Below are 23,434 nucleotides of genomic sequence, written 5' to 3' on the forward strand. Positions count from 1 at the left end.
GATCATAATTTCGTTTAAGGCAAAAAAACCATGTCCTGCAATATCAATACAGATCACATGAGGATAACAGATCTTGGGGGGGGGGCAGGGAAAATGAGGTGGGGGGCTATGAAATGCCCAAAAGATTAGGGTCAAACTGACAGACAGAACTGCCCCAAAATTAAGACCAGTAAATTCTTTTAATTACATTACCAGGTTTGGCAATAACAATTTAGAACCTGGATGCTTCAAAGAGAGAAGCAATATAATATTTAAAAAGAAAAAAAAACGATGATGCAATTTGGGAATGTCAAGGTAAGTTATACATAGATTTAAACACCTTTATTTTTTAAATATTTAACTCAGCTTCCAACAAAAAAAATTTAATTTCCTAAAACTTGGTCAGACCAGCATTAATGTCTCACACATTAACAAATAACACCAGTTCTAATGGTAATAGCTCCAAGTTGGCATTCATACAGGCAAACAAAGGTAAACATATATAGCTAGACCTAAAACACCAAACATTTCTTAATGGTTTAATAAATCAAATGGGAATCTTCCTTCCAAAAACATAGCAAAACAAAAAAACATAAAAAAAACAAAAAGCCTCCAAGTTGTCCTGAAGTTGAGAATTTCTATCAGATCATTAGATCACAATATGCTTAGTGTATTGCCAATGCTGCCTGTCTGCCCGAGCTCAACATTGAATCAATCGATAAATAAAGCAATTCACTCAAGACACTAATAATTGCAGGAAAAGTTAACACAATTTAGTTTCTAACTGCAATCATGCGTCACTAGCTAAAACCCAATCATCCCCCAAAAGTTCAACAGCTCTGAGACCCCAATGAACACTAATTTTGTTGTATGAATATTCATTCCACTTAATATTTTCCTTTGAAAGGGGGAGAAGGGATAGAGAATCCACCCAACTTGGCACCCAAAAAAATGTCAACTACTTTGAAGCAGGCCCAGAAGTTATCCTTTTGAATACAGAAATCCAAGGACTGAAGAATGCTCATTATCAACCATGCTCAGTCAGCAAATGTCAACACCATGGTTTCCACGCTGGCACAAGCACATATGAATATAAAGTAGCTAAAACTGTTCAATAGTTCAGTAACAGATTATTACATTTCATTATAAAGCCCCTGGGAATTTCATATTTCATATAAATAACTAACCTTGGTTGGGTAAGTTGGAGAAAATTTATTTCAAGTTACTAAGTTAATAAGAGTTAGCTGATATTCTTCTAGTTAGTACAATATTTTAAAGCAATTATCAATAGCAAATTAAATTTACTATGACTTTTTTAAAAACGCAAGTTTACCAAAGCAATTCTTGGAGTTTTTACTCTGTTCTTTCATGCAAAGAACATTTGACTAACCTTATTACAGTGACGCCCAATACCCATTAGGAAGTTATCTGGTTTAATGTCTCTGTGTATAAAATTCTTTGTATGCACATATTCAATTCTACTGATCATCTGGGGAAAGAAAAAGGGAAGAGAAAATTGAGTCAAGCAATTTGAATTAGATGATAAAAGCTATAAGTTGTTATTGTTTTAAACTGAAATTAGAAGCACTTTATTCTTGTTTGCTTATTTATTTTTAACTACACATATCCGAAACATTCCTGAAAGTTGGTAGCATACAAAATAAGCATATGACTTTATATAAATGAGGCCGTATACATGCTGGATTTCCTTTTCTTTTTTTTTTTTAAACATTTTTTGGATGCCCCCATTTTTTTTTTCCTCCACGCTAATATAATCATATTCAAAATCTGAATTGTTAACATGCCATCTGACAAGTTTTTCTTGAAAATTCTATCAAGTCAAATGGTGTAGGTCTTACAAATATTCTGTGGTATAGATACGTTTTCCCCAGTCATCCCCAACTCACAGTATTATTATTTCCCTACTGTAAGCAATAATTATATTAATAAACTTAAATATGCTACCTATTAGTACTTTTATTTCTATGGGCTATAAGTTCCACACAATTTCAGGGAGAGTTGCTGGGTTAAAGAGTATTTTTCATTTTGATAGGTACCTTTTAAAATAGGTTATTAACAATTCATTTTTCGACTAGGAGTATATGAGAGTATTCTTTTATCCCACTAGTAAAGTGATTTCAGTTCTTTCTAAATTTTGCCACTTTGACAATTATCCCCTAACACTTCAATTTACTATTCTATAAATTATCAATATATATTTTTTTTGTCCATTATTCTTTTGACTTGTTCTTTTCTTGTCAATTTTTCAAAAATTCTTTGTATGTAACAATCTTTTATCTGTAATTTATGTAAATAGATTTACATTTTTCAAAAGCCTGTCTTTTGACTATTTATGATATCTCTTCTAAAATAGTTTTAACTTCAAATGATCAAATATATCTACCTATTCTGTAAGAGATACTTAGAAATTGTTTTATTTGACAATGTTTGCCATAGCCAGACTGCCAACATTATCCTACCCATGTTCTTGCTCTTCTCAGTAGTACGTGTCAAGATTCTATTTTTTTTATTTGTCCTAATTTTCCCGAGTTTTTATTACTAGGAATATAAAGATTCTAAAACTTACTCATTTACCTTGACAAATGTCTTTTGAAGCCAAATCTGGAATCTCTGGCTTACACTGTTTACTCCCAAGGAAGTAGATACATGCAATGTCCAAGTACCACCTTGTTTATTAAGGAATTAAACAAACCACTTGGCTCACTTAATGTACACATTCGACCTAGCTAAATAATACCCTTCATTAAACTGTGACTATTAACTCACTGGGAAAACACTGGGGGAAAGACAATGGCACAAACTTTAGACTAATTCGAGTGTTGCCTATCATCAAGACTTAGCTGGTACCTGCTAAAACAAATGCTTTTCTGCATCCTGAATTATTCTTTATCCTTCTCAACCAGTGTACCCAGAATATACTTTTATCACAGAACCTAGAACATTGTATTTTTCCATTTTTCTCTAATACTGGTAAACTCTAAGCTCTTAGAAGGAACTAGTTATGCTTTTTCATACCCCTCTCCCCCCAGTGCTAATTACAGTAGCAGGCCCTGAAATGTTTCCTTATAAATGCCTATGTGTTACTGAGGCTATAGAATGTAAAACTTTTATTAAGATTCACTTACATGTTAGTTCAAACATATTAAAAGGCTGTAAACTTTTTAATGTTTGAGCATATAATATGCCAAAAAAAGAACACTGTACTTTACTAATATGTTAAACTTGGGGAATATCAGGCGCTGATTACAAAAAAAGTGAGCACTACTTTCTAATCCTTTGTATTTTTCCTAAAATTCTACCTCAAATGCTAGTTCTGTTTATCATCTCATTTTACTTTCTTATGATATCTGATCTAAATTTTTAAAATGACGCCGAAATCGGTTTGGCTCAGTGGATAGAGCGTCGGCCTGCGGACTGAAGGGTCCCAGGTTCGATTCCGGTCAAGGGCATGTACCTGGGTTGCGGGCACATCCCCAGTGGGAGATGTGCAGGAGGCAGCTGATCGATGTTTCTCTCTCATCGATGTTTCTAACTCTCTATCTCTCTCCCTTCCTCTCTGTAAAAAATCAATAAAATATATTTTTTAAAAAAAATGTTTTTCTCTTCCACAGCAATTTTACACATTAAGTTAACTTGACCCAATTCCAACAGTTTCCTGCCCGTAAAGGTACCTTGACCAAAATTAAAAATTATATGTATTACCTGTTTCCGTAAGGCTTGTTCTGACTCTATTCTCATATCTTAAAATTCTTTGAAACACATCTTCTTTCTTATAAAAAGAAAAACCTAAGCTCTGGCTTTAAAACAATTTAATCTAACACTAGCCAATACATAGATCGAATTCATGACACCTCAAAAAATTCCAACTTTGCTTAAATTCTACCAATGGCTGAGTTTCCATCACTTCGAAAAACATCTATTTGGCCAAAAAAAAAAATAAAAAGTAAAAAATAAAAATTGATTTCAGTGCCTTCTTTATTAAAATATAGCTTTCATAAGGTTCCAGACATAATACACAGCATTCAATCTGTTTAATTTAGCCAAAATTTCAATATGTACATTTACTTATATTTATATACTACACTCTGAACCCTTTCTTCAAACAAAATCTTATAAGGAAACTTGCTACATTCAACACTAAAACAAATGCACTTCATCTGATGGAGCACCATGAAAACTACTAGTCTAGAGGTGAGTAGTAAACCAGCATAATCCATATTTGGCCTATACTGATTGGAAAACATCTACAAGTCATATCAGAGTAGTACACTTGAATGAGTACATCCTCCTGTTTATCTTATTTGCTGATCCTAAAGTTAAACAGTGGTGAACAGTCATATTCTCATCAAAATTTCACATACCTGGTCAGCTAACATAAGTACAGTTTTCATTGTGAACCTTCTTGAACAGAAATTAAAGAGGTCTTCAAGGCTGGGTCCAAGAAGATCCATGACTAGCACATTGTAGTCTTTTTCCTGACCATACCACCTAACAAAACAAAAAGAAAAAAGGAAAAGATAAGGCATTATGAAAAGCTGATTATCACTTAATATCACCAAATTTTTTTATATTTTTAAACCTTAAGAATAAGTTTTCCCTCTCTGGTTCAGATGATAAAGGCACTGAGTAAGTACATTGCTAAACACAAAGTAAGGGTAAGGTGACTTTTCTTCTGTCAAGTGACCTCATTGTCCTATTAAGACAAGTCTTGCCTGGCAGACTTAACACCCCTCTTATAGGACAGCTGAAGTCTATATACATCTGCCACTGATTCCTGTGGCCTTGGGCAAGTTCTTCAATCTCACCTGGTCTTACTTTCTAATTGAAGAAATGAAGAAGACTATGCATATTAGTCATTTCAAAACATTTCAGAAAGCAAAGATCCCTAATCAAATATTTAACCAATAATTACTTATCCTATTTCTTTAAAGTCACATTTTTTGCTTAGTTTCAGATTACAGGTAATAACCAGTATTACAACAAAGCTGAAACTCGTTTTCAATGGGAATCATGTTTTCCTTATCCCATGCTGTATTGTGGAAAAATTTGTCCCCAATAACTCTGCTAATTTCAGAGACTTCAAGGACTTGGAATCACTTCAATAAATGATTTCAAGTTTCTATCTATACTTATAGTAGGTTAATATGCAAATTGGTCGGGACGCTGTCAAGTAAGGACTGTATCAGTAGGAGAGTGGGGCAGCGAGTTACATGCGGCGGAGAGCAGGGCGGCCAGCTGAGGCAAGCGGCAGCGAGCTACTCGCGGAGGGCCACTAGTATGACTATGATTCTGATAAGAGTACTTTCCTAAACAATCAACATTATTCCCCTAACCTGTGTGGCTCAGACCCAGTTGTTTGGAGCATCATCCCTTGACCAGGTTTGATTCCTGGTCAGAGCACATACCTAGATTGTGGGTTCAGTCTCCAGTTGGGACGTGTGCTGGAGGCAACCAATTGATGTTTCTCTCTCTCTCTCTCTCTCTGATCAATAAAAAACGTAAAAACTAAAAAACAAAAGTTCATGTTCTTTTCTATACTTTAGCTTCAACTGTTCTTGAAAACTTGATACATGAATAACTGCCATCAAACACAGAAGGAATTCACTTCACACCCTATTTGCAGAAATAGGTATCCTGATGGGGAAAGAGTTTCTGCTTAAAGTTGAAGAAATCTTGCCTACTAAACCTAAGAAAAGCAACAGATGTGGCTATGGCAGAGTTGGTCTGCCCTTACTGTACCCAAAACTGTTACCTACAATAAGTATTCACTTAACATTGCCAACAGATTCTGTGACTTTATGCAAAAATTAAGCAAAACAAAATATGACATTTTAACTCTTGATATAAACAAGAGTTAAGTTCCTACAGTATCTCATCAATGTTTTAACAAAATGACATTGAACAAAACATTATTTGAGAACCTGCTGTACAAGAATGTTCTACAATTTTCCCTTTTCCTTCCTTATTTTCCATATGGGAATTTAACACTTCACATTCCTTCAAACATTTACTTGAAGGAAATGCTCGCAGTGGTGAAAGAGGAAGAAGTGAATAAAACGTAAGGAATAATAATAATCTTGAAAGGTAAATGATGAACAAAGTGAATAGGTTATGTTCTCCTTCCCTTTTTCCCCTCTTCCATTACTTAATTGCAGAGGTAAATTTGAGCTAGAGAGCTGTCAGGAACTTCCAAAATCAGTTCTTGCCACTACAAATGCCCAATAATAAAAACTGTAGCAAAATCTACTTATATAAAAACCCTGGGTGTAACATCACGGCCAGAACCGCGACCAACTGGAAGGAAATCAGTCCTGCAGGGGTCGTCTTGGAAACAGCTGCGCCCTCCCCCAGCTGTTTCCTGTAGGGTGAGGTTTTGGGCAGGAACCGGCCCTCAAGGCCAGTTTTCAGGCAGGAACCTGCCCTCAGAGCGGAGCGTGGAAGTGAAATGATTTGTAATGGATCTATTATTGAAGCTACCTTTGGAAATACTATATCTAAACATGCAATTCTTTGTCCAAAAAATGAGCATGTTCAAAAATTAAATGAAGAAAATTTGGATATACTCGATGGAGATTTTCACACATATTTGATGATTCCATTGATTCCACAGATGATGCTGAAAAGGAAAATTTTACCATCGAATTTCTTAATTCTCCTCCAAATTTCTCCTTCGGGAATGCCGTGTCATAAATTAAAATTGAAAGTGGGTGCAATCATCATGCTATTGAGAAATCTCAATAGTAAATGGAGTCTTTGTAATGGTACCAGATTTATTATCAAAAGATTATGACCTAACATTATCGAAGCTGAAGTATTAACAGGATCTGCAGGGAGAGGTTGTTCTGATTCCATGACACTGCCTCCCATTTAAATTGATTCAACGACGTTTCCTGTGATGCCAGCATTTGTGATGACTATTAATAAATCACAAGGACAAACTCTAAACAAAGTAGGCATATTCCTACCTGAACCCATTTTCGCAGATGATCAGTTATATGTTGCTTTCTCTTGAATTTGAAGAGCATGTGACGTTACAGTTAAAGTTCTAAATATTTCATCACAAGGGAAATTAGTCAAGCACTCTGAAAGTGTTTTCACTCTTAATGTGGTGTACAGGGAAATATTAGAATAAACTTAATCACTTTAACAGTCATTGTTTGCATCACTGTTGTTTTTATATCATGTTTCTGTTGTTTTCATATCATGTTTTTATATCATGCCTCTGTTGTTATATCTTTTTACTGTTTATTAATAAATTTATATATTATTTTCTTATATATTTTACTAATTTCCTTTCATCTCTCACACTTATATTATAGAGAAAGGGCAAATAGCAACATTAAAATATCTCTGTTCATTAATTCCCTTTAAAAAAAATATTTTATTGACTTTGTACAGAGGAAGGAAGAGGGATAAAGAGTTAGAAACATCGATGAGAGAGAAACATCGATCAGCTGCCTCCTGCATACTCCCCACTGGGGATGTGCCCGCAACCAAGGTACATGCCGTTGACCAGACTTGAACCTGGGACCCTTAAGTCCGCAGGCCAATGGTCTATCCACTGAGCCAAACCGGTTAGGGCAATTAATTCCCTTTTTAATGTGCATGGATTTTGTGCACCGGGATACTAGTTTTAGTATAAACCTAATTTATTCATATTATTAAAAAAGAGAACTTATTCTATACAAGAATACCAAATCCAGAAAGAGTGAAGGCAGTGAGGGAAAAGCACAAAAAGTCAAAGGCAAAAGGGAAAGCATAAATCAACTCTCATAAGACCACATCTCCTCTGCATATCAGTAGATATGCACCAATGGCTTGCTGACAAAGCTGCAATAAACAACCATCCACGCCCAAATCCAAACCTGAAATCTTGAAAGGTAAATGATGAACAAAGTGAATAGGTTATGTTCTCCTTCCCTTTTTTCCCTCTTCCATTACTTAATTGCAGAGGTAAATTTGAGCTAGAGAGCTGTCAGGAACTTCCAAAATCAGTTCTTGCCACTACAAATGCCCAATAATAAAAACTGTAGCAAAATCTACTTATATAAAAACCCTGGGTGTAACATCACGGCCATACTTCGTATATTCATGCAATTACTTACACATAATTTCACACTTTTTGAGAAGTGCTTTAAAATAAGCCTTAACAAAATACTCTGCAAAATAAGCCTTAACAAAATACTCTTACAATAATTAGAAATGAGAATCAGATGAGCTTAAAAAAAAAAAAAAATCAAGTTTTTTTGCCCGGCCAGTGTGGCGTAGGGGTTGAGCTTCCACCTATGAACCAGGAGGTCATGGTTTGATTCCTAGTCAGAGCATATACCAGGGTTGAGGGCTTGATCTCCAGTGGGCGGTGTGTAGGAGGCAGCTGATCAATGATTCTCTCTCATTATTGATGTTTCTATCCCTCCCTCACTGAAATAAATAAAAATATATTTTAAAAAATAAATCAAGTTCTTATTGGGTATTTTTCTCCTTCTTGCTCAGTGTATAAGACATATCCACTATTCTCAATGTGAAGATAAATCAGCCATAAAAATAGCTTAAAAGTAAATGTTTCAAAGGCATCCCCCCCCCCCCCATGGAATAACCATGCATTTCTAAAATAATTAGATCTTCCTGCTCTGTGTATGTCGGTTATACTTCCTTTGACCTCAAGGAATTTATAATATAGCTTATTTTTCTAAAGCTAACACCTCATACCCTCCCCATCTGTGCTTTCCACCTGTCTAACTCATCCAGACAATATTACACACAGATTAGAAACCAGGAACAGTCTTCTGTTTATCTGAATCCTATTTATTCAATTTCTACCTTCACCTCTATATTTCCTATTTCTATTCTGGAAGCTTTTAACTTCTATTGAAAAAAAAAAAAAGGTGCCTTAAGGTCTTAAGAATATGCTAAGAGAAGGCAAGGTCCACTTCTTTGTTCTCATCTCCTTTCCCCTAAACCCATATCCAGCCTAAGTCTAGTTTAAAATATTAAGACACACATAAAAACAGAAATGTAAGATGATACATTCAGAAGTCACTGGGGCCGACAAAAAATGTTAACATAAAATGCAGAAAACCAAAACATCACGGGAACAAAATTTGTCCAAAGAAGCCTCATGAAAATGATCTGTTACACTCAGATCCTGAAGAAGGGACAACATTCTGAAAGGGAAGGTAGAAAAGGGCATGCTAGACAGGGACAAGAACAGACCTATTGAAGGAGAGTCAAGGTGGCTGACTGATAGCTCCGGGCTGTAAAGACCTTTTAAATTTTATAAATAACTGGGGGAATTATCAAGTGTGTGGCTGGAACTTAATATAATTAAATCAATATTTTAGAGATAGCCTTGGCATCAGAATGCAATATGAAAATAGAAAGGGAAGGAATGACAGTGGCATGGGGAACCAACTAAACATGTTATATTACAGTTGGAGATTTGAGGCAAGGTTTTTTTTTGAGGATTCTCTATAAAAATGGAAATATCTTAGAAATGACTAATATAAACAAACAAATAAATAACGTGTTGCTATGAGATCTAAGGACTTCCCAGAGCAACAAATCAGTGTAATTTTCTTAAGTATGCAGTTCAGATTAAAACACCCAATTATGTTCCATTCCTATGACTAGGACAGTAACAACAGAAATAAAATGTATTTTTTTAATGTAGGTCTTCCCCTTTAAAGTATCAACTTGATAGGTGTAATGGTTAATTTTATGTGTCTACCTGACTGCATTAAGCGAAGCTAAGTAAGCCATTATTTTGGGGTGTCAGTGACAACTACCACATGAGTCAAGAATGACATTTGAATGACAGACTAAATAAAGAAGATCATCTTTCCCAAGGTGAAGGGCCTGAATAGAACAAAAAAGGTGGAGGAAGGGAGAATTTACTCTCTTCATGATATCCATACCCCTGGTTTTCAGGCCTTTAGGCTTAGACTAGAATTAAACTGGTTTTCCTAGGTCTCCAGCTTGCAGACCAACAGATCACAGGATTTATCTCCATAACTGTGTGAGTCAATCCCTCCTAATCACTTTCAGTATACCTATATATAATCCATTGGTTTTGTTTCTCTATAAAATCCTAACACACACAAAAAAGAAAATCCTAATACAATAGAGGCAGACACTATATCTGTCTTGTTCACAACTCTATAGTCCCAGAATCCAGCACAATGCCTTATATACAGGAAATGCTCAGTAACATTTGCTGAATTAGAGAATGAAAAACCAAGTAAGAGGCTGTAAAACACTAAGTGCTTGATTTGACAGTTAAGGAAAACAAAAGGAATGCAGAATATCCTCTGCACTGAAAGTTTAAAGGCAAAAGCAAGCACCTATTCACGTTTGATTCAAATAAGCCAAATAATTATACAAGTTTAAAAGTTAAAGTTTTAATAGACAAATGTCTTTCTTTTCCTATGCCGTTTATCTTCTCATCTTTAGGTTATTCATGTCAGTCCTCAGTGAACAATTAAAAAGTATAAGCTCTGAATCAGTACCATAATATACCATAAAATGTAGCATCTACATTTTCAAGACCCTGTCTCTTAAGTTTACTCTTGACATCATCATCCAAACTACTCTCAGAACATACCATTGAGTCAACTAAATATATTTAGTAAATGTATATTTACTAAACATCATTATATACTGGGCTTCATTCCATAGCAAAACCCCAAACCTTTTAAAAATCTCATTTCCTGTCTGTTTCTTGGATGTATATTACCTCTTCCTAACAACTGGCTTCTTCTGACTTCAATAGCCCATTATCCCAACTCTCCCCTTGATAAACTCTGAATTCCACCAGTCATTCTCAATTTACTTTCTCTGCTATCTCTTCTATCCTAATCTTGCTCGGATCTACCCCCAGTCCTAATTCCCTGGCCTAAGTTTAGTTCTGTATTTTCTGCTACTAACTTAACTATATAAATGAGTGAAACTTGGGTTACCCTGTCACTTTAAACTCAACATGTCTTTTCATAAAAGCCACCTAAGGGACAGAATAGTCTGTGCAGGGAATCAAAGTTTTGCCACCCCAAAATATACCTTTGGAAATACTGATTTAAGCTGGTTATTAAAAAACAAGGCTCCGAATTAACCTTTCACTCTCCCCGTTACCTGCCTAAAGAAATGCAGATAGAAACTCCTGCTTAAAGGAAGGAAACATATGCTTAGCATCTTAATATGAAATGTGGCAGAGTGGGAGAAACCTAGCAATGCCTGTTTGAACTTTCTTCTGTGTACCATTGTTTCTGGGTGGCCAACAGGAATTTGTTTACCATCTTTGCTCTTTCTCATCCACCTGCAAATTGTGGGCTTTAAAATCTCAGGCCTCTGCCCCCATTTCTTTCTCCTTTGTCCGAAAGGGCCTATACTGGTAAAAACCTCAAGAGCCTAATGCTCCTTTGGGTCTCATATTTTTATAGCACCCCTGCACATACATCCACAATAAATTTTGGATATTTTCTCCTGTTAATCTCTCATGTTAACTCAACTAGAACTTAGAAGGTAGGAGAAAAGTTATTTTTTTGACCCCCTCTGGCAGTATAGGGAAATTAACTGGCAGTATAGGGAAATTAACTTCCTGATGTTGCTGAACTAGAACCAAAATAAATTCCAAAATGTCAACACCACTGAGATGCTAATAGACACCTAAACTGATGAATGTCCACAACAGCAAGCCTTTACTGTCAAATTAATGGACACTGGCATTTAATGATCTGAATTCAAACCTAAACACGCTAGTTTTACATTTAGTGAGTTCAGCTGAATATTTAAGAAATACAATGTAATAAAAGCCTAATATGCTAAGTGTCCGACTGTCGTTTGACCAGTTGCTATGATGCGCACTGACCACCAGGGGGCAGACGCTCAGACAGGTAGGTCAGATTGCTGCTGGGGTCCGGCTGATTGGGACTGGGCCAGACGGGCGGACACACCCTGGAACGGTCCTGTGGTCCCTACCCGACCCCAATCGTGCACTGGGCCTCTAGTAGTAAATAATACAGAGATGATGAATATTCCTGGTAGGAACTGGAGTTAATAATGCAGGTACTCCTAAAATTCTATATGTGAGCCATAACTTTCTACAGGGCTCCATTAAAAAAGTAAATGCACATAGATAAAATGAATCATGCCTTCTCTTTCCCCAGCACTATTCTAAGAATCATAAAAGATACTTTCATCAACAAGACACAGTTCTTTCCCTCAAGAAATTTCTAGAATGCTTTCCTGTAGGAATGCATTTAAGAGAACAGGAAAATGATTCACATATTGGTTTTCAGAAATCAAAGTATTTGATAGTATGAGATTACAGTGTACTTTCCAGTACTTTGTTTCCTGGTAGTATAGGGTTTCCTGAATTAATCTAATTCATAGGAGGTGGCAAGTAAGAATCCTTATCAATTTGTAGTTCTAAGAAAAAATGGGAGTCGGTGGGTGTAAACAGGGAAGCACTATTATTAATCTGTGAAATATGGTACAGGACAGTGGTTACTAAACTTTGCTGCACACCAGAGCTTTTATAACTTATGATGACTAAGTCATACCCCACATCAATTAAATCAAAACAAGTAGTTCAGGTTAGCTAGAAGCTAGGTGTCAGTATTTTTTAAAGTTCTCCAATATGCAGCAAAGTTGGGGAACCATTGGTATAATTGAAAGGCAGTAAAATCTATTCAAATAACATATTAGCTATGTGACTTTAAGCAAATGAACCACTTTGACTCACAATTTACATGAAAACCCAACTTAGAGGATTGTTGTAATGATTAAATAAGACCAGGACAATGCTTGAATAATGGGCAAGTATATATTTTTTCTTGCATGAAGACATAAAAAGGAATGTTTAGCCACAATGAAGTGAACCAACTACCCACATTTCAATAGCATTTATCAATGTGATGAATAAAAGGCAACCATACATTAAAGTAAGAACACATTATTACTACATCAGAGAATGAAAGAGGTATCTTTTATCCTTATCATCCCATCAATTTATATAATGCATTTTAAAAAAACCTCTTAAGACCTAGTTGGTCTTACAAAATCCCTTTTATAAATGAAAGCTGACATTACAAATTACAGTCTTCATTTCAGGTTCAAATCTATGACACCACAGACAGAATCCTAATTCTCATTGTAACTTTTCCCATTTTCCCTTTATATTGAGGATCGGAATATGCTAAACCTTTTTAAACAGCACTTCTGAAGTCCCCCATTAAAACAATGCATTCCACTGATACCTTACAGATAAGAAGAAAAAAAAAGCAGTATTCTAGTTCTTCAAAAGAGTAAGGCAAAGAGCTCAACTGCTACTAAGCATTCACCACCCCACCTGATTATTTTATTATGTAAATCTAACAGTACATTTCATGTTAATAAATATTACTAACCTGCAGCCCTGCATAAATAACATAAAGTTCAGAAAAAATAATATGTACCTGTAATCCAAAAGACCAACTTTTATATATATATATATATATATATATATATATATATATATATATATATATATATATATATATATATAAAAGAACCTATATTGTCACAGAGTGTAGCTTTATTGAAGATTAGCAGTATTTTTAAAAAAATCAAATATTCTTTCTCTCAGTAGGGACTACACCAGTGCATGCATTTGTTAAAACCGAATCAGTGGCACATTAAAATCTGAACATTCACTCTGTAAATTACACCTCATTAAAAAAAAAACCCATTAGGACATGCATTAGTTCATGTTGTATGATTATTGGTCATTCAACATTTCAAGAACTACCTGAGATGGTATTGGAAACAAAATAACAAAAAGCATCATTTAAACTAGGTAATCATTGTATTATGAAAGCTATTAAGGTACTCATTTAACCTCAGAAAAACTTCTGTTAAACTCAAGGACTAATTTTAATATAAACAGATTAAGCGTAAATAATTTATAACATGTTCTTCAAATTCTAGTTTTGTTTTTATAGCATTCTTGACATTAACATTCTTACTATAAACATTGACAGATGAGAAAACCTTACTACCAGTAAATGCTACTTTAGGTACAGCTTAAATATATTTTGAAACAAACTGATCTAACTCTAAAAATAAACCAAGGTAGTAAAATCCATGTACTATGCTACACATGGGTTCACAAATATTTACTCCAATTTAAAATACAAAAAAAGTTTTCATCCTTCAATCCACAGATTGAAAAGGGAGAACAAGAATTATAAGCATCTAGTTAAACAATAATACAAGCAATCCATTTATAGAAGAGCTTTTCAGTTTCTCTGTATAAGGCCAACGCCATAAAGTAAAGGAGGCAAAGTATGGCTCTGCAGCATCAAATGGAAAGGTGTGGGGCATGTGAACTGGCATGACTTGACCTTGGCATAAAGTGAAAATGGTTCACAGGAAAATTCAGAGTTAGGAGACTCTAGTACCCCTCTGAAAGTCAACAAGTCTAATTTGTATTATGAGGTGTTAGGCTGTATCTCTCAGGTCTCATCCAGTCAAAAATGCTACCTAAGCATCATTACATCATTCCATAACTAGGAATCCATTATAAGCCAATATAAGCATCTTTAGTATACTGTGGATTCAGTTACCCTATGAGTTCAAATCACATTTCTTGTGCATTCAGTGATCTTTCTAATAAAGACATACCCAGTACAGATGTCACCTTTGTTCTCTGATAACAGCATTAGAATTTATTACAGGATATATCCTCAGTGCTAAAAAGCTAAGATTAAAATTTAAGCTGCTTTTAACACTGAAGAAGAAGGATTAATTAGTACTTTAAAAATATCTTCTATAATACTTGACATTCAGAGGGGGGAAAAAAGTTAAAAATACAAGGTAACAATTGTCCTATGCTCCTCCCAACTTCTTTATTCATGATTTCCTTATAAAAGTAGATTTTACTAATATACTTCCATCTAAACAATAACCTGTGGTTTCCCTCACAGAGATGTCATTTTTAAGAATCTTTAGTGAGCTGAAACCAGTTTGGCTCAGTAGATAGAGCGTCGGCCTGTGGACTCGGGGGGGGGGGGGGGGGTGTCCCGGGTTCGATTCCGGTCGGGGGCATGTACCTGGGTTGCGGGCACATCCACAGTGGGAGATGTGCAGGAGGCAGCTGATCGATGTTTCTCTCTCATCGATGTTTCTGGCTCTCTATCTCTCTCCCTTCCTCTCTCTGTGAAAAGTCAATAAAATATATTTTTTTTAAAAAAAAGAATCTTTAGTGGAGTCTCATCCTATATAATAAAAGGCTAATATGCAAATCGACCGAACGCTCAACGCAGGAGCTGCCTCCTTGTGGTCAGTGTGTTCCCACAGGGGGAGCGCCACTCAGCCAGAAGCCCTGAGCTGGGCTCATGGCTGGTGAGCACGGGGAGCCGGCCTAAGCGGGCAGTCAGACATCCCCTGAGGGCTCCTGGACTGCAAGAGGGCGTAGGCCAGGCTAAGGGACACCCCAGCATGAATTTTGTGCATTGGGTCTCTAGTTACTAAATAACATTTAAAGGTAAGATCTAAACATGACATCAAACTGTGATGAAATGGTTTCTAGCTTCTATTTGAAAACAAGTCTTAAAATGTCAGGGTTGAAATTTCTGAGATCAACTAGGCCAGTGACTTTAAGTAGGGAAACTTGTTCAAACAAATCCCTGCTCAAAAGCTCATATGCAAAACTTTTCCCAGAAGAGTAGGAAACCTTAAACCTTTCTGTCCAGAACTCTCCCACTCTAACAAAATTAGAAAATTACTAAGTTGTTAATAACCTTTTTATTTCACAGATCTAAGAAAATGATAGGTCCAAAGAGGTTAAGGCACTGACTGACAACCCCAGATTACTCAGTCTGCACATGGCAGATCTAGAGCTTGGTTATACCATAATTGTTTCTTTGGAGAACACATTAATTCAGAGTGTCACAAAGAAAGAGAGTGTTGTAACAGAAACACAGTAATTTTAATTGACCTCCCAGAGGCCAATTCAAAAGGTCCAAGGATTTCAGTTTCTTAAAAATATCAAAAGACTGAATGTCATCCTCTCACTCTTGCTCTTTACACTGGATGCTATGTCTCTAGGTAACAATAGATACTTTAATAAGGTCCTTACTAGGTAAGGGGACCTGATTAGGCAGGTCTGCTATGTAGGTCAGGTAATTTGCAGCTCTTTTTTTCAGATCTATCAAAGTATATTAAAGAAAATGGGGGTTAGGGGGTGTCAACACGTCTGAAACAATGGATAACATATAGATTGCCTTATTCAATCTAGCTAAACTAAAGTCAGTTTAATTCACTATTTACCAAATAAAAATTGAGTGTATATAATATGTAGGTAATGTGGGAAAAAACTGCCACCCAAAGGAAGATTTATCTAAGTCTTTCTTAATCCTTACTGCTTCAGTGGAAAAACAATTTCCATACTTAAAACCAATGAACCACTTTTGTGTCTATGTACTGAACCTATCATTCCTAAAACAAATTTACTCGTTCCCCACCCTCATCCAATTACTACATTTCTGCCTGAGACTACTCCCAGAAGCCACACTCTATTCTTGGATGCCTGCCCCAACCAGTTCACCAAGCTCTCCTAGAGCCAGATCCTGAAATCCCATCTCCTCTCCCAGAAAGCCTTAACTTGAAAGCCAGGTTAATCTCTCTAGCTCTACCCACAGACAGTTTATAACTGCCACAACTCTCGGTACACATCTTATAATAGATGCCTATTAGTTTGTTCACAAGTTAATTTCCTTTAATCATTGCTTATTCAGTATATTAACCATTACTCTTGTTAGGTACCAGTGTCGTTATTAAATAAAAGCTACTGGATAAAAAGGCATGTATTTAATTTGGGTTCAGCACTGAAAATGCCAGGTGTTTAATGCCTTTTTTTAAAAATGCCTTCTGAAAATGATTTAAAATATATTAAATTCAACCTGTCTTGTGAAATTTACAAAATCTCCCAATATGGATAAATCTAAAAAGCATTATGCTAAGTGAGAGAAGCCAGACACAAATGTTACCTCATATATGATTGCATTTACATGAAATTCTAGGAAAAACTAGTGATGAAAGCAAATCAACCGGGGCCAGGGATGGAGAGATTACATGCAAAGGGAAAAGATTTTAAAATTTTTAGGCTGATGCAATTGACATTTTCTTTGAGAAGGAAATATGTAGGTATTTAAATAGAAATTTTCATTCTTCCACAGTAACAAATTTACTTTCCCACAAAGCAGGGTGTTTTTTGTTTTTAGGGATGGGAATTAAAATCTCAAATCTGGATCATTTTAGATTTCATATTAACCTTTATCTCAAAAGATAAACCTGGGATTTTCTTCCAAATAATTTACTTTATCACTTAACAACCAACAGAACATTTCATTATTCAATTCTCCCTTTAAAATGTCTATCAACATTGGAAATTGTTTCAGGATAGTGTTAATTTGGTTGTTTCCCCATCAGAATGAATGTATGTAATCTAGCCCTTAATTCAAGATTGGAGGAATAGAAATTGGAAAAGGAAGCCACAGTACATACCAATTCCACTTAATTCTCAACTATCCTGGATCTTTTTGTTATTTTTGAGTAACTGCTGGAGAATCGCTGGGTTTTAAGCTATTTTTTAGTATCTATTCTAGGAAAGGACTCTTTAATCTCAAAAACCAAACTATTCTAAAACCTTTTAAACATTTTCCCTGATGTGACTGACAACTCAACAGGTTAAAGTTACTTATCAAACTGTGGTTTCGTGATGAAGCTTTCTTTTAATACAACTGAGATCTGAGTATAAATTTCAACATAGCGCTGCGCTCAAACTGCCTTTGCCATTACCCGTAGAAATTTAGTACAGACTGAAATGCAGCCAACACTGCCATTCTTGAAAGAGTAATTAACACCTTGAGAAGGACTTCGCATAGTATAATTTAGTAATTTCACGTCGCATCTGCTGCAGAGATCACAGGCTGTCATTATGCCATCTCCTTCCTTGAACCCCACTACCACCCGCAGCTTTCTTCTTGGCTTTTCAAAGGTTTAATCCACTCAGGTCCGCCAACGGGGGAAATCGAGGCACCTTCCCTTGCGAACCCACGCAGAGAAAAGGGCAGGAAAATGCGGTTGAGTCACGTCGCTCCGCCATTTTCTAAGCGGAGGAGGAAGACATGTTGGAACAAAAACACAACAAAAGAGCAGCCATTTCCCAAGCCAGCTCCAACAGCCGCCCGCGCTGGCGGGGCCGGTCCCCTCGGCACCTCCACATCCACCTCCCGGGGCAAACCCGGCGCATCGGGGGTGCCGGCGGAGGAAGCCGCCTCCGACCCCGCCGCGCAGGGATCGGGGCTGACCGCAGGCCCACGGACGGCAGCGCCTCGGCACGGACGGCGCACGCCAGACGGGGCCGAGTGCCAGCCACGGGAAAGCGACATTAAGTCGACAAACTGAAATGTGCTCGGTGCTTGTGCCGACGAACGGTTCAAAGGAAACCACTGGCTAAAGGCAACCAGGTACCACTCAGGTCCCAGGGCCCGGCTGCAGCTGGTCCGGCTACCTGCCTCGGCCCCTGCCCCACTCCCGACCCGTGCGCCCGGGGCTCTTCTTACCGTATGTGGGGGATGCCAACCCCACCCTGAAGAATCTTATAGAGTTTGCTCTCGTACAGCAACTGCGGGTGCCGGGCCTTCTGGGACTCCAGCTTCACGGCCACTTCCTGCGGGGGGGAGAGGGGATAATGGCATCAACATCCCTGCGGGCTCCCTGCCGCTCGGGAAGGAAGGGAGACATTAGCCGGGCTCCGACTCGTGACCCGAAGGTGAAAGTGGGAGGCCGGGGGGAGAGAGCTCCCTTTGTCATCATAAAAGGCGGCTCCGGCCTCAAAGGCCTTTTCAGGGGGCAGTGACGAAATCCGCACGTCCTCTCCAGTGCAGGGCAATGATTCATGCAGAAAACCCAAGGAGAGGTTATGAAGAAATCGGGCGATCGGAAGCCGTCCTGATTAGAACAAGAAGCCCAGTCGAATTAATATATATATAATCACATATCGCAGGAAAAAGATCTTGCCGTTTTCACTTTAAACGACGGTAAAATAGATTACAATACGGGGAAACTTCCCAGTTCACCCAAGCTTTCTATCGTGGTCTTTCCCTTTTAGGGCAGGAGCGTGGGAGAGCTTCCTAAGCCAGGGGAGCGGGCTCCCTCCGGACCCCGGTGCGTGCGTTAGGGGGGGGGGGGGAGAAGGTCCGAGCAGTTGGGGGGGCGGGGGGAGCAGGAGCAGCGTCGTCGCGAACCCCACCCCAGGGGATTACCTCGCCATTGGTGATGTTGATCGCCAGATAAATGTCCCCGAAGGAGCCAGACCCGATCTTCCGTACCAGTTTGTATTTCCCTCCGACAATGAACTCGGCCTTGGAGCCGCTGCTGCTCGCCATCGTGGGAGACGAAGGCGGAGGCTGGGGCCCAGCCCCGACACCTCGGAGAGGAGGACGCGGGCCGCTGGGCTGGTCCCCTGAGCAAGGCTGCGGAGGAGGGCGTCAGGGAACCGAGCACGCCGGCTTCTGGCGTCACAGGGCCGCGAATCCGCCGAGGGGAACCCGATCACGGCCGCCCAGTCAGGTTTCTTTTTGCTCGGCTGCAGTTTGTGCGGGGTTCTCGCGGCTCCCCGGCTGGGCCACTTGTGTCCGGGCGGCCGCCACTGCCTCGCTTTCGCGGCGACGTCGCGGGCTGGAAAAGGGGCGCGGTGAGTTAGGGCGGTGATACCGCTGCCACCACTGCCGCCGGCTCCCGCCCGGAGGGACCCCTGTCACTCCGCCGACGCCGCCATCTTGTTACTCCGGCTCCAGCCAACGCAAAATGCCCCCAGTCCCCGGGAGCCGCTTCTTCACGGCGCAGAGCACTCTGGGAAAGACTTCTCAGCACAAGCCCCGGAGGGTCGGCAGTGAGAAGAGGGCGGAACCGGACCCGTGAAAGTCGCGGCTCACGCTCCAAGCGTCACCCGTCACCGCCCAACTGCTCATGCGTACTGCAGCCCGGCTGACTGCGCAGGCGCGCGGTGGCAAGCTCCTCACTCCCGCCCCCGGCTCATTCTCACTTCCGGTCGTCGGCTGTTCCAGCCTTGCTACCTGTTTGTTAGTCACCTCGGCAACGCCCGGTCCCGGAAAGGCCTGGCGGCGCCAGGCCTCCGGAGCAGTTAGAGAGGAGTCACCTTCATTGTTCTTGTAAGATGGAAGCTTCAGGTCTTGGAGTTGGGCATTGACCTTCGCTTTCTGAGGCGGTTTTAAACCTTTGATCTTTCCGCCGCTCCCTCCGCCCCCGACTGGCCTAGCCCAGCTCCATTTGTTTTGAAAGGAGCTGTCGCCTCTGGTGGAGAGGCGGAGGAAAGCAGCCCAGGACTGGCTGGGTTTGTTCAGGGCTCTCCAAAAATCAGTAAACACATATTTAAAGATAAATGAGTAGCCAAGCCAGTGTTGCTCAGTGGTTGAGCGTGGACCTGGGAACCAGGAGGTCAGGGTGGGATTCCTGGGGAGGGCACATGTCCGGGTTGTGGCTCCATCCCCAGGAGGGACATGCAGGAGGTCGCCCATCCATGGTTCTCTCTCACCATCGATGTTTCTGTCCCTCCCTTCCCCTTCCCCTCTGAAGTCAATAAGAATACATTTATAAATAAATTTTAAAAAATAAAATTGTACTTTATGCTGCGGTTTTATAAAATGGTGCTAATGGTAGGTAGCAGTTTTGTTGTTTTGCTAATATCCTTATTTGACAAAATTAAAGTTGACATTTTATCTGCCCTCTTTTTTTTTTTTTAACTTTTATAAGCTTTTGAAATCCCACACTCTGGAACCCATTCGTTTAAATGACTTTTAGAAGGCCTTCCACTGAGAGTCTATGATTTTGTGTATATATTTGATGTCTCCGCATTTGTTTCCAGCACTGACAATACCCAGCAAAATGATATGAGTGGCCATAGCCTTTTCAAATGTTATTTCATTTTACTCCATCTTAAGATGTAAGTTTGTCAGACTTAAGAAGGACAAAGGTTGGTTTTTGTTTGTTTGTTTTTTAAGGAAGTGAAGTTTTTAGGTGTCAGCTATGACTCAGCCTTTCCCTTAAAATCATGTATCATTTACTTTCAGCCTCAGCAATTGAAGAATTACCTGTTTGAGGTGCTGTTATTTTAAAGGTTCAAGACATTCTTTGCTTATTGAATCAGCAGCAGCTTTGGTGTAATGGAAGGAGTCTTCTAAAATGTGCCAAAATGCAATTTCTAACTCCTGGATCAGATGAATTCACTGAAAATATAATCAAAAGTGTGGGCCTAGGGTGGGCTGGGTGAAGGGGGGAGGGTGTGGGAAACGGGGACATCTGTAATACCATCTGCAATGAAAAAGTATAGGATAAAATGTTAGACTTCGAGGGAGTTATCACATCTGGTTCAATAATCATATTTTTAAATGCTTTAAAATTTCCACATATCAATTATGCCCTACTAGGACAAAAGTGGCTTGCCCAAGATCATACAGATGCTATTAGAGGCAAAGAAAGGAGTAGAACCCCCAACCTCTAACAGAAAGAAAGATAAAAAGGAAAGGGTAGGATGCAAATGGGGACAGTCATGCCACAGAGAATACTTCTATGTTCATAGAGAGGTCAAGATGAATTGAAAAAAAAGTTTTTAAGCTCTAGTGTTTACCTAAGAAAAGGTCACTGTAACCAGAGTATGTTTTGAGTAAAATGATAAGGACAAGCACAAGAAGTATAGATGGATGTTGTAAGGAAAATGAAACACAAGGGCAGCCTGTCAATTTCTAGAGTTGTTTGTTGCAAATAAGTAGGAAAAATGGAATGCCTTAGAATATGTCACTGTTTCAGGTGTTAACTGTTACACAGCCTCGTGTATGATCGGTTATCAGATAAGTTAGTGGAGTGATAGAAAACATGAGAACATCAGAAATGTCCTTCTGGGTCAGTGATAATCCATTCAGCCTGTTTTCCAGTCATTGACTATGACAGCAATTTCTGTGTCCCTTTCTTGTTTCAGTTCCTTCCCCCCTCTGCTGTGATTCAGAAGGTTTTGTGAAAGTGGACTCTATCTATGACAGCAACTTCAAACACATTTGAGATATTCCATGAACATTTCTTACTTTTTATGTTGTCATTAACCATAAATTTATTTCAATCAATTTTATTTGAACTTATACTTTTGACCCATAAGGCTTCAAGACTCTAAAAATGAATAAATTCCATGTGTATGCTACTCAATGATCTTTTAATAATCATATATATATATATAATATTCACTATTCTTTTCCTTATAAAAATGACAAATATTCACTTGAAAATTTTAAGTAAATCAGAAAAAAGAAAACAAAAATCTCTTAGAGCCCTAACTGGTTTGGCTCAGTGGATGGAGCATCAGCCTTCGGACTGAAGGGTCCCAGGTTCAAGTCCGGTCAAGGGCATGTACCTTGGTTGAGGGCACATCCCCAGTAGGGAGTGTGCAGGAGGCAGCTGATTGATGTATCTCTCTCATCGATGTTTCTAACTATCTGCTGGGGTCCAGCCCAGCAGGTCCAGGGGTTCCCAAAGGTGTGGACGGAGTCGGCGAAGAAGGAATGACAGGGAGACAGCATTCAGTTGGTCATCATAGCCAGGTTCTCTCTTTATTGTCCTATTACATCTATATTTATACTATTTGATCCCATAAGCATGCCTCTATAATTACATCATGGTATGTTTTGGGTCAGGTTCTACAATTCCTTGTTTCTTATCTGACCTTAGCCAAAAATCCTGTCTCTATCTAGTTCTGTTGATTTTAATCTTGTCTAGGTTAATCTCTGTGTCCCATTACAAGGGCTATTCCAAGGTCACTGCTCTACTGATAGGCTACAAGGAAGTGACTGAAGGAGATTATCCTACCCAGTCAAGGTTATGTCCTCCCAGCCTCGTTGCTTGTCTTCCCTGGGACTGCCCTGTGTCAGTGGGTCTCCAGGGCTATAGGCTTTGGTGCTTTCCCTGGTGGGCAGACCCCTGGGGATGGGGGCCCATCAAGTCCCAAATTTATTGCCAACAGTCTTAGTCCAAGTTCTTCATAAGTAGTACATGGTATTTCTGTAACACTAGGGGGATTTACTGATTTATTCTCTTCCTTAGTCCTGTTAACCCCTAACCTAGGGAAACAACCTTTCTCTGGGAGGTGGTCCTGGTTAAAACACATAGCGCTTAAGAGGGGGAGCAAACATATGTCATATACGCCAGGTCCCTTGAAACATAAGCTGTGCAGATGTTTCTTCCCTGCAGCGACTGCGTCAAGCAGCAAGGGTGGACCGGCTTCCAGCATCTATCCCTCTCCCTTCCTTTCTGTAAAAAATCAATAATATATATTTTTTAAAAAACCTCTTAGAGATAACAAATGTTAACATTTTGTGTTATATAAATGTAC

General features: G+C 38.8%; 1 protein-coding gene and 1 long non-coding RNA gene across 15 annotated transcripts in view; one reads left to right on the top strand and one right to left on the bottom strand.

The window, feature by feature from the left end:
* CSNK1A1 (casein kinase 1 alpha 1) overlaps positions 1 to 19,946 on the bottom strand; it is a 42,256-nt gene extending 22,310 nt beyond the window's left edge. For 2 of the 13 annotated variants that reach the window (XR_009453098.1, XM_059698864.1), the window contains exons 1-4: positions 19,302 to 19,935; positions 18,600 to 18,706; positions 4,362 to 4,488; positions 1,370 to 1,468 (exon numbers count right to left, since the gene is read on the bottom strand). Coding sequence is in view for 7 of the 13 variants with exons in the window: in XM_059698864.1 (XP_059554847.1) it covers positions 1,370 to 1,468; positions 4,362 to 4,488; positions 18,600 to 18,706; positions 19,302 to 19,424 (456 nt within the window). In the remaining 6 variants the exon portion in view is untranslated. Of the gene's footprint in view, positions 1 to 1,369; positions 1,469 to 4,361; positions 4,489 to 18,599; positions 18,707 to 19,301 lie in introns of all 13 variants that reach the window. The other 11 variants (XR_009453100.1, XM_059698865.1, XR_009453099.1 and 8 more) reach the window with 8 other exon arrangements.
* A 382-nt stretch (positions 19,947 to 20,328) lies between these two features.
* Positions 20,329 to 22,537, top strand: LOC132235837 (uncharacterized). Of its 2 annotated transcripts, none has more exons than XR_009453104.1 (3): positions 20,329 to 21,031; positions 21,129 to 21,302; positions 22,034 to 22,537. It is a non-coding gene; the product is annotated as an uncharacterized LOC132235837 (long non-coding RNA). The 2 variants fall into 2 exon arrangements; XR_009453105.1 differs by having other exon boundaries at positions 21,129 to 21,175.
* The last annotated feature ends 897 nt before the right edge of the window (positions 22,538 to 23,434 follow it).

This window comes from Myotis daubentonii, chromosome 5, assembly GCF_963259705.1.
Source record: "Myotis daubentonii chromosome 5, mMyoDau2.1, whole genome shotgun sequence".
Lineage (NCBI taxonomy): Eukaryota > Metazoa > Chordata > Mammalia > Chiroptera > Vespertilionidae > Myotis > Myotis daubentonii.